The 11,713-nt window shown below is 31.2% G+C and overlaps 2 protein-coding genes across 2 annotated transcripts; both read right to left on the bottom strand.

Moving 5' to 3' along the window:
• Positions 1 to 1,357: 1,357 nt before the first annotated feature.
• LOC108463407 (uncharacterized) lies at positions 1,358 to 2,567 on the bottom strand. Its single transcript, XM_017763351.2, has one exon. The coding sequence runs from the start codon at positions 2,181 to 2,183 to the stop codon at positions 1,512 to 1,514; it is 672 nt and encodes a 223-aa protein (XP_017618840.1). The 5' UTR covers positions 2,184 to 2,567; the 3' UTR covers positions 1,358 to 1,511.
• A 7,394-nt stretch (positions 2,568 to 9,961) lies between these two features.
• LOC108461432 (expansin-A4-like) lies at positions 9,962 to 11,407 on the bottom strand. Its single transcript, XM_017761272.2, has 3 exons — positions 11,068 to 11,407; positions 10,676 to 10,994; positions 9,962 to 10,581 (listed from the first exon to the last, which is right to left on the bottom strand). The coding sequence occupies exons 1-3, from the start codon at positions 11,213 to 11,215 to the stop codon at positions 10,272 to 10,274; spliced, it is 777 nt and encodes a 258-aa protein (XP_017616761.1). The 5' UTR covers positions 11,216 to 11,407; the 3' UTR covers positions 9,962 to 10,271.
• Positions 11,408 to 11,713: the final 306 nt, after the last annotated feature.

Below are 11,713 nucleotides of genomic sequence, written 5' to 3'. Positions count from 1 at the left end.
TAAAAACAATGTTGTTTTCTAAGGATTTTGTTCTCATCATTTGTATCACCCTCTAAAGCAGAAACCATCATTTTTCTGTCCAAGCAGCATCAATCCCGTGAAAGACATAAATTCACAATCTTTACAAAACCATAACCGAAGCAATTTCACCTATGTACTTGGCATGCTCTAAGAGTACATTCTTCTCTTTTTGATACTTTCTAAATGACATAAGTCAGTAAATAAAATGAAAGATAAATTTATTACTACATTTTTTTAAGAGAGACGTCGATTTGAACTTTGAAAATAATATTATTGTAAGAGACAGTTATGAACCTCGAACAAAAACAATAAAACAAATATATATAATTATATAAAATTAAAATTTATTTTTAAATTATATATTAAATCAAAATTTATATATAATTTTAAGATTTACCTCTTTTAAAAATAAGATACAAAAAGTGCACGAGTGGTGAACTAAATTATAGTTGTTATACCTCAGCTTAATGGATCCAGTCTACTTACTCAACGTTGATGGGCCTAGTCCTTTTGTAGCTATGAAAGACCAAAACATTTTAATACTCCAGTAAGCTTTGAATTGATTTATAAATTTTATAAATTTTTATTATTTCTTAAATTCAGTATTTATAATTTGATTGATTGGAACATCAATTTAATTTTAAAATATTAATAAATACCTTAATTTCTTTGTATCGTGGGTGACTTCAAAATCTTATTAGCGAAAAAAAGTAAACATTAAAATATACTTCAACTTCAAGAGAAAGAATATTAACTTAAACATCGAATTTAATTTAATATTTAAAAATGGAAACCAAAAGTGGTGGCATGATTAATCCCACAATAACAAATCAGAAAAAGAGAAGGAAAGCATTTTCTTGTTCTTTGACTTTTAGACCATAATAAAACCCTGCCTTTGGGTCCCCATCTCTGCTTCATCATTTCATTCCAAAAAGAATCCAAACTATTCTAATTCTCTCTTTTTTCTCTCGAGGAAATAAATTACGTTACAATATTTCACCTATTTTCCATCATTATTATCATAACCAAATTTACATTCATGATTCATGCGGCATCATCAGACTTTTAAGTATATATATATATATCAGACAAGTTTACATCCTTGAAATGTTACCACATGTATATGCTAATTTTTTCACAAGATTCACCCAAGTAAATGAGGAAAACTTTGGATGGATTGAGTTGTGAAATTAACAAGTTTTGATGCGTTATTATTATTGTAATAATTAGGATAATGTAATTCGAGCATGTTTAAAAGCATATTATAAAATAACAGATTTAATTTAGAAAAATGTGGAGTTACTGCTGCCAGTCAGCAACTTCTGCCCATGAACTGTTGAACAAGAACTTGCAAATTTATTCATACTACAAATTTGTTGAAATATATATATATATAAAATTAATAATATGAACAAAAATCATCCAATAAATAAACCAATCTCCCCCCAGAAATAAAACTAAACAAAGATCAAAAGAAGAAAAATGAAAGATTAATGAGCCATTGCAAGTTGAGGGGAGTAATTAAGGCTTCTCTGATTAGGCATAGCAAGCATAGCAGTATGATCCAAGAAATCTTTGAGTGCCACAACTGATTGCAAAATAGTCCTCAAATCGTCAGCGCATGAAAATCCCATAGTTCCAATCCCTCTAACTGCATAAACATAGAACGTAATACACCCTTTCCTGAACTTAAACCTCGCCATTTCACACCCTTTTAACCCTCTTATCAGCTTCTTGTTGACTTCACCAAGTGGGATCTCTGATGGCCAAACTCTATCTACACCCAACTTCATGGCTTCCGATTCGAAAACAAATAGAACCACTTTGGATTTCTTGGTGCCGAGACCTAAGGTGAGTGTATGCCAAGCATGGTGAGCTAAGATGGTGAAATTTGTAGGTAAAAAAGCTGTGGTGGTAGGGAAAGGAAGCTGCTTGTTTTTGTTCAACAACGGTGGGAAATCAAGTAGTTTGGGTAATTCTAGTGGCCTTGCTCGCCTGATTGTGAATGATTTTACAATGAACTGTCCACCAAATCTTAGACCCTTTACTTCATTGCTTGGCTTGAATGAAAAATCCGATGCTGGTCCTGATGATTTAGTTGTTTGATCATTGGGGTGTTGATGTTTTTGCTTCTTGTTCTTCTTCTTTTCCTTCTCTTCCATTTTTCTTCCTATAAGGTTTTGGGGTTTGGGGGGAAGGAAAGGTGTTTTTGTTGTTGAGTGTGATAGCAAAACCAATCTAAAGCTTTTTGGTGGTGTCAAGTTATTTGTTGCCTTCTCTCTCACTATCCCTTTTCCTATCTTTTATTTTTTTATCATTTCTTATGAAATTAGATGATGTATTTTAGTTTAGGTTAATCTATGAAGTTATGTGACAGTGGGTTGTAGAGGTGGAGTAGGTTGGAGTTATTGAGTACTCACCTATGGTATTGGTGTGTACTAAGCTCATGATGGTTACCACTTCTTTTCATGCAGGGAGCACCTTTAACATTGATGCCCTTCTATCAGTTCACATGACCTTCTTTTACATGGTTATGACATTACAATCATTTCATCATTTATCAATGGGATTAACATTAAATATATGGTCAATGAATTTTTGTTTTATTTTATTATTATGGCTTTTTTAATAAATTTAACTAAAGTAATGTAAATTTGTCACTTGTATTGACTTAATATACAATTGTTTTAAAATTCCAAAATGAAAAACAAATTTGACTTAAACCTTTTGATTTCTTGGGATAATGTAAATATCAAATTTAGTCTTTAATATTTATATTTTTAATTAATTTAATCTTTTTAAAATTAAATTTAATTATTAATCTTTCAAAAGAGTCAAATTATTAAATATTAATTAAAACATTAATTTTAACGATGTTGACGTAGCAAACCGTGTGGTAGCCCACAGGTATTTCATGTTGACATTTTATTATTTGTCTTATATGTTATGTCAATAAATAATTTTAAAATTAAATAGAATTCAAAATTTAAAAATAGATAAAACTTCATAAAAAAATAGCACAAAATACGTGTGGATTGTAATGTTTAAATTTTAACATTTTAGTCAGTATTTCGGTTAAAAAAATAACAATTTGACTCTATTTTGTAAAGTTGATGATCAAATTTAACTTCTTTTAAAAAGTAAAAAGTCAATTTTAACTAAAAAAGAGAATTAAATTAACAAAATATATAAATATTAAAGACTAAAGATTAAATTTAACTATTTTTAATATAATTTTTATAACCTTCTAAACTTTTAAATTAAAAGATAATATGCATTTAAACATGCTCTAACCAGTATAATGAAAAACAAGTGGTTACATCTTGATTGGTAGTGTTGAATGGAAAGATAAGGGTGGCTCACCTCAATAAACATAAGTGAAGCCATTAAAGTTGATTGCCTTCCAAAGGCACCTTTGCCTTTAATCATTCATAGGAAAGAAATTTCAAAGGTTCAGAGAAGACCAACTGTATACAATACTCCTGGATATTGGGGCCATCCTCCCACTGCCAGGTTTCTTTGTCCCCTCCATTTTGTTTTTTTATCTTTTAATATAATTCAAATATATATATATATATATTTACCATTTCTTTTGTAAATTTTTAATATATTTTTGTTAAGTATCATAAATGAAATAAATTTTCTTTTAAGCCTATCCATTCTTCTTGTTTCAATATATCAAAATATTCAAGGGCTCTTTTATTTTTATTTTTATTTTTACTTTTATGTTTTAATTTAAGAACTTATGCTAGAATTCTGTAACTCGGATTCCGTTTAATCTGGCTTAAAAAGTTCACGGTACGACTCACTTGTTAAAAAAATAAAATAAAGAGATAAATTTGAATCCGTATAGGACTATACTTCGTCTTTTAGACGGGTTGTTTAACCCTTTAAAAACTACGCATAGTCGCAAACCTCTTGTATTGTTATGTTTCAACATTAGTGAATTTCTCTTCTTCTACACATGGTTTTTCCCAATGAGATGAGAGTTTTTCACATAAAATCTGCATGTTTTTATTTTCCTTTCTTATTACTTTGTGATTATTTCTATTGCAATTATCGACGTATCGTATAACAGGATGTGTTTGATAAATTATGAAAATTCTCATTTTATTGAAATGAAAATTTTCAATATTCAATTTTTTAAAATGTGTTTGATAATCTTATTAATTTTTAATTAATACAAAGTCTTGAACAAAAAGTGTTAAGTAAATTTTAAAAATAATAAAACTTATTGAATTTAATAGTTGGTATTATGTCAAGACTAAAATTTTAAATTCTAAAAATACATAGATTGAAAATGACTAAATTAAAATACATATATTAAATCTATAATTTACGCAAATTACAGGGTCTAATAGCAAAATTTTACCTCAAATTTTTACCCTTTGTCGTTAAGGGAAAGAATTATATAAAATACTAGTTCGACATCATCTGTATCTCTTACTCAAAATTTTATATCACACAAGCATTTTTTCCACAATTAACAGTTTTTTAGACATTGAGTAATAATAATTCAGTTAATGTGTAGCCGCATATATGAACGTCACTTTTGCATTAAAACCACCGACATTGCCCAAACCTCAAGGCAAAGTATTAAAAGTCAACAATATATTTAAGATATGAGATATATTTTTTTATAAAAATTGATGAGGATATAATAACACTTCATGGTCTTCATTGGTAACGGAGGATTTCGATAAACCATTGAGTCTCCCTCACATTACTCCAGGCATCTGGTTCTCATGAGACGATGATGCGGAGGGTTGTATTGGAGATGGCCACATAGGCGGCACCAATATTAGAATCGTCTCAAATGACCTCGTGCATCCACTGGACAGCTTCTTAGGTTTGACAATACGTTTGAACTTCTCTCTGGTTGTAACTAGCACGGGGAGATACCATCACTTCTTCCCCGCCTCCTTGAGCTTCCTTGGGGTCCCCTTAATAGTCTATTTTGATCCCCCCTCATGTTTGAGGATACCTGATCTTGCACTGGGTTGTTTTCCCCCATCTGTTCCTATACCCACATCATAGGTTCATTACTCTCCTCCAAAGAGATTCCCATTGCCATCGCCTTTCATTCCTCTCCTTGCCATTGTTCTTTTAAACAACAATTAGTTTAGCAAGTAAGAGAGCACAGAAGTAGAAAGAAGTTCATTATCTGGACATGCAACGTCTTTTACAGGGCCTTCACCATCCTGAATACAAAGACTTTTTGTCTTTTAATGGATCCACCTTTGAAATATTTGAAATGGGTAGTCTGGAGTTCCAGTCGTAAGTGCAAGGCCTATATCAAGAGAGCCCATTACCCTTTTGGTGTGAATCACATTGTTCAGCACCCTAGAGTCCTGTACAACCCTTTTCGAGTCGAGTAACACCATATCCAATTTACCAATATTTTTTCCTTTGTTCCTATTCCCATCATACTTTTCACCCCTTATTTTTACAGTTGCTCTGTTGCTATTTGCAAATTGTGTTTTTGGTATTTGAACTAGTTGACTTACTCTAGGGGATCCTTGTTTGATTACTTACCCTTTGGAGGTGTCAGGTAGCCACCTGCAATATGTTTTTTTGGCTAATTCGAAAGATCCGAATACCACCACTTGCATGTTTTGTCATAAAGACAACTAAAGGTGGCATATTCCGAGCCAAACAACATCAAGTCAATAATCATAGAAATGCCAAGTCGTGCTTGAAGACTCTACTAAATGTGAGAAAGGAGCTTTTGTCCTATAAGAATGAGAAAAAAAAATTAAAATATATGATAAGTTATTGAATTTTAATGAGTTTAGCAATATTGTGGAAATTGATGAAGAAGATAAAAGGAAATCATAAGGGCAAGTGACCACTTCCATGTTTTAACAAAGAGAATTCTCCTATGGATTCGCTCATCTCTCAAAAGCCAGAGACAGTACTTTTCAGTCTCGAAAGCAATTAAACATTATAGATGCATGAGATAAGAAGCGTGTCAACATATTGCTTGTTTTTTTCTACCAAGCAGGAAATTCATTTAATATCGTGAAACTAGATGCTTCAAGAATGTGTTTAGGTGAAGCATGGGTGTTTTATTATGACAGATGGATTGACGAATAAGAAAGGCAGGAGCTTAATAAATTTTTTGATCAATTGTTAAGTTCATCATATGTAAAAAAATGGGAGATAAAATGTTTGAATTGTTGGATTCTTTTGGGAAGAATGTAGGAGAAGCTAATGTCTTCCAAGTAATTACAGACAATGCAAGTAACTTCGTCATGGCTAGTAAGTTTGTGCAGATATTACTTCCAAGTAAATTGCTACAAGCAAAAAGATCACATCTATATTGGACACCATGTGATGCACACTGTCTTGATCTCATTTTGGAAAATATTGGCAAGCTTTCTTAATAACCACACAGTCATGCTAAACATGATGAGAGAGTTCACAAAGTAAGGGAATTGGTCTGAGTAAAACTCGTTTTTGCACATCTTATCTCACATTAGAATGCATCTGCATTTCAAAACCATGGTCATTTCTCAAAATTGGGTGTCAAAGATCCAAAGGCTAAACAAGTTGCTAAAACTATTCTAATGCCATCACCTTGGAATCGTGTGGTAATCACTCTCAAGGCTGAGTCCTTTAGTTCGAGTCCTCTGACTTATTGACAATGAAAAAACAAGGCGGCCATGGGATATATATATATACAAGGCGACCATGGATAGAGCGAAGGAAACAATCATGGAAGCATTCAGCAACATTCATGCATCATCCCTTGCATAATCTTATTTCACTAGAAGACATTGATGAAGGTAATGAATGAGCTAATTGGAAAGATGGGTGAACACACTTCAAATGATGCCGAGAATGACTTAGTATTTGATGAAGATGAATTGACATGGGGTTTGGTTGTTAGTGTCGCCGGTGTTGGAACATTGTGCTAGAGTGCAAATGAGATTGAGGTCAAGTGCATCAACTTAACCTACTTTTGACCAAGATGACGATATTGAAGCAGAACGAGATGTAAATTGTTATGATTGAAGAGAAATGAAGATGAAGGAAATTTAGAGCATTATGTTTTTATGGTGTTTTGTTATACAATAAATTAAGTAAATTATTAGACTTAAATTATTCACCAATATTTTGAATTTATAAACTCAACTGTATTAAAATTTATATTTTTACTAAATAATTATAGATATTAGTTATATAAGCTTATATATACATTTTACATATATATTTATATTTATATGCTTATGCGTTGGTTTATTCGGACGATTACCTTTTTTTGCACCTTGCCTTAGATTAAATAAAGGTTTTAACGCCTCAAGCGCTTTGGCACTAAACTTGTTCATGGACAAGGCTATTCGTCCGTGCTCAAGGCCTAGCCGAAATTTGATAGGGTTTGGATAAAAATATTAGACTCGAAAAATGAGTTTGGGCAAAAAAAATTAAGCCTGTTTAAAATAAGAGTCGAGCTCGAGTTTGAACATTCAAGGCCTGAATTCGGGCTCACCTATTTTTAAGTTTATAGTACTTTATATTATGTTATTTTTATATATTATGTAATTTATAACATATTAAAAAAATAAACTTGTTCTAAATATATAATAGTACTCTAATGTAAACATTAAAATAATATTAAATGACTATATAAAAAATCAATAAATATAAAATTATAAAATTATTATATATTAAATCAAATAATATAAATATTTTTTAAAATATTTAAAAATAATATGGGTGAGTCTAAAATGGGCTTGGGTTAGTATTTTACTAATATTGGTGGGCTTGAACAAAATTTTAGACTCATGTTTTAAGCCGAGCTTAGGTAAACATAAAGTATATTAATATCATAATTAGGTTCGACCTAAGCCTGAATAAAAGGGTATAAAGAAGGGTAAATTATAGAGTAGGGTAAAAGATACTTACTTCCTTATATTTAGTGTAAAATACATTTAGTTTCCTTATGGTTTCAATTATGTCCACTTATTTTGTGTAAAGCTTAATGGATAAGATTAAGGCTTTGAGAAATTCAGGATCCCAAGCTCGAGTCTTATTCTTTGTAAATTTGATGTGATTTCTTAGTCTATATTTATTCTAATTTATGTCCCACTATATTTAGGTCCAAATATAAGATTTATTCTATTTTAGGTTTAGATATATTTTTATTATTTGTCTAATTGTGCTTTATAATTTATAATTCGATTATAATTATTTGGATCTATTCTTTGTAATTACAATGTGACTAACATATATAAATTAAAAATACATTATGTTTAACATATGAATAATTTATAATTTAATTTAATAATAATTAAAATATTTTTATAATTAAATATTTTTATTAATATTAATTGAAAATTATTGAATAGAAAAATTAAAATTAACAAAAAAGAAGAAGAAGCTAGTTCAAGCATGAGACTTCATTACATGTGATCAAGTCAACACACCTAACAAAAGTGATAGAAAGTAAATGTCATATAAATAGAAAAGAAGGTAAACTATACGTAAGGTCATTAAAATTTGAGTAAGTTTATGTTTTAGTCATTTAATTTAAAAGAAATTATAAAAAAGTCATTAAATTCTTCAAAAATTTTCATTTAAGTCATTGGATTGTTAAAATTACTATTGTATGGCTTTTTCTGTTTGCACCACATGTACCAATTAAAAGCTCTTATTCTCCTTCTCTTATGCAATTAAGCTTTTTTCATAAAAATAACTTTGAATGTCATAAATTTGCAAACCAAAATCCAAATAGTTTTCTTCTCTGGTCTCCGACATTAACTGTTAGATCGACTTGGATTTAAGGTATGTTATTGGGTATTGATCCATTGTACCGATCATCAAATTGTCGCTTGAAGCTCACTAGCCGGACCATTTTAAAAAAAACTTAATAGCCTAGTGACTTAAATAAAAACTTTCAAATAGATCAGTGATCATTTTATAACTTTCTGAAGTCACGTGACCAAAATATAAACTTACTAATAGTTTAGTGACCTTAAGTGTAATTTAATCTATTAATAACATACATAAAATATTATTTATGTTAATTTAAGAGTAAAAACATTATTTTATACTTATCCATTTTTTATATTTATCTATCCAAATAATATAATATTATTGCCACTATTCTTTTTACACCAAATAGCTACCTTACTAAATCAAATTAGGCTCTGATCATATCTGTTTTTTTTTTGACATAATATATAGAACTAACCATAGCCCATTCTCAATCTATAAATAAAAAGATAATACGCTTCAGCTCACTCGAATCCACATCCTCCTAAATTAGAAAACAATGCACATACCAATAAAATTATAAAACTGAATCTACTCCAATTAAGGTCGTTGAATTGGAGAATTGGGAGTGTTAAAAAGGGTTGCAGCAAAGTAAATTTGCTATCAGTGACCATGAGCACTTTTTGTAATTATTTTGTCGTTAAATGTTAAATTTTAAAGAAAGAAGATGAGACAAAAAAACAGCTTGAGATAAGACTTTGGTACATGTTATCAAGTCAAAAAAAAAAAACTAGAACAAAAGTGAAATGGAAATAGAGACCAATGCTCTCCTAATTCTTGATCTTAGCCTTAGGTAGTCAAGAAAAAGACATTCAAATATTGCATGTTACATTAGGAATCCAACGACCCTCTTTCGGCTATAGCAGATTACAATGAAGAATCATTTGTATCATTACCAATCTCACTTTTTTTTCCTCTTAATAAAATATTATTTTAGATTAATTTTGATTACTTTTTTAACCTTCTTCAATTTATATTGAGTTTCGATTAGAGATAGACTTTTAAATAGGAGTAAAAAATTAGTACTAATTTCAACCTCAACAAAATTATAAGTCAAAATTATGCTTACCATTCAAGCAGATAAGAATTGGCAATAAACTCCGAAAATATTAATCTTAATCCGTACGTAAAATTAAGGTAAAAGCAAGTACACAAGAAACAATTAGTAAATTAAGACCATCCTTTCATTAAATTCAACTTATGTAACATATAGAAAAAGAAAAAGTATTAAAGCTGCGGGCTACAACTTCTTTCCAAGCCACTTCAGCCCCCATTTCATTCCACTTTTTTTAACCTTTATCCTCTCTCACCTTTTCACCCCAAAGATAAAAAAGTAAAACCTAAAAGTAAATAGCCCCATTAGATAAACAAGTAAAAACCCAATTTTCCCCACTGTCAAAACAATCTTAACCACACACTTTCCCTCATTTTCCCAGGAAAGTAACCCAACTACTCTCCCACCCCTTCATATTTTAGACCCTGAAATTTTTTCCTGTGAAGGTTTGACCAAACTGCCAATTGGAAGGAGCAATGTTCCATGAAGTAGAAGTCCTACGGTCACTGCCGGTGACCCTAAAAGACAAAGATTGGCCGACCAATACGGCATTGGATTGCCAGTTTTGGCCCCAGTTTCGGCTCAAGCTCATCCACCCTGTTTTCGATCCTTTAACGCTTGCCTTCACGATATCACCAGAGCCTGCCACGTTAGTAATAAGAACCAAGTTGAAGTAACGGAAACCGTTGATTGTGAACCTGATTCCACCTCTCTTACGGCATGCAACCCTGTAGAATAACAAAAAAGAAAAAGAAAAAATGTAATTATATCTGTTTGTTTCTCGGGAAAAAAAAGGGGAAGGAAGACTTTTTGTTTGTTTACCTGCGATAAGAGACAGGGACAATGCCAGCACGATACTCAGCAATCTTAAGGAACATTGGCATGGCGAGATCAAAATGAGGACGAGGAGGGTTACACCATCCGCCATTGTCATTTGGAAGAGCGTAATTTGGAGGGCAAAAATTGGTTGCTGTGATGAAAATTGAAGGACTACCAGAATGACACCATTGTGGTTGATTTACACATTTGATTTCAAAACAGGCACCACAGCTGAACCCATTGTTGAAAAGAGCAGTACTCAAAGCAGCTGTGTTGACACCATAGCCTTGGCTGTATAAGTTTCCATAGCCACAAGCTCCACCTAAAAAATCATTAAAAAAAAAGGTCAGATTGTGAAGTCAAAATCATCTTGGTTTTGAGAAATAAAAAAGTACCCATTGTGCCAGAAGCATCGCTGCCACCATAGAAAGTGGCATGGGCACTTTGCCAAGCACCATCAGAATAAACACCAGGAATTCTAGCTTCAACAGCAACAATGATGAAAAGCAATGAAACCAAGCAAGTATCAACCCAAATTGCCATATTGTATACTTTGACTAAAGAAACAGAGGGAAACAGCTAAAGGATGAGTGGAGGTTTGAATGGGTTAAGGGTGGAGTGTGAACTGCTATTTATGGAGTGGAAGAGAGAGAAAAAAAAAAGGGAAGATATGAACACTGTCAAAAAAGTTGAAAATTTTTGCAGATCCAAAGATTATCATTTTATCTCCTTAATTAGTGCAATTTTGGTCTCTAGTTAATTACGGCAAATTACAGCAATGGAGTTCCCTTTTTTTTTTTTTCTTTTACTCTTTCAAGTTTCATCTTGGCGGTAACCCATTTAATTTCAATTCTTTTTCCATTTAATTATAATCTCATTTTTTATATCCGTTTTACTGTTCATGTTCGGGGTCCATAGCTATCCCTCCTAACAATGTCTTCTCTAAGGTTTAAACATGTATCTCTTCTTGGGAATACAATGTGAGTTACCATTGCACCCAACATTTATTGATAAAGTGTACATTTTTTATTTCATAGTAGG

The sequence above is a fragment of the Gossypium arboreum genome, chromosome 13 (genome assembly GCF_025698485.1).
Source record: "Gossypium arboreum isolate Shixiya-1 chromosome 13, ASM2569848v2, whole genome shotgun sequence".
In the NCBI taxonomy this organism is placed as follows: domain Eukaryota; kingdom Viridiplantae; phylum Streptophyta; class Magnoliopsida; order Malvales; family Malvaceae; genus Gossypium; species Gossypium arboreum.
Note: the sequence above shows the minus strand (reverse complement) of the source record. Positions and strands in the feature narration are given on the sequence as shown.

Bases quoted from the DNA above. Each gene is read 5' to 3' on its own strand.
- LOC108463407 (XM_017763351.2), bottom strand. From the start codon at position 2,183: ATGGAAGAGAAGGAAAAGAAGAAGAACAAGAAGCAAAAACATCAACAC.
- LOC108461432 (XM_017761272.2), bottom strand. From the start codon at position 11,215: ATGGCAATTTGGGTTGATACTTGCTTGGTTTCATTGCTTTTCATCATT. The intron at 10,995-11,067 runs GTACTTTTTTAT...ATGATTTTTTAG, and splicing joins CGATGCTTCTGGCACAATGG to GTGGAGCTTGTGGCTATGGA. The intron at 10,582-10,675 runs GTAAACAAACAA...GTTATTCTACAG, and splicing joins GTCCCTGTCTCTTATCGCAG to GGTTGCATGCCGTAAGAGAG.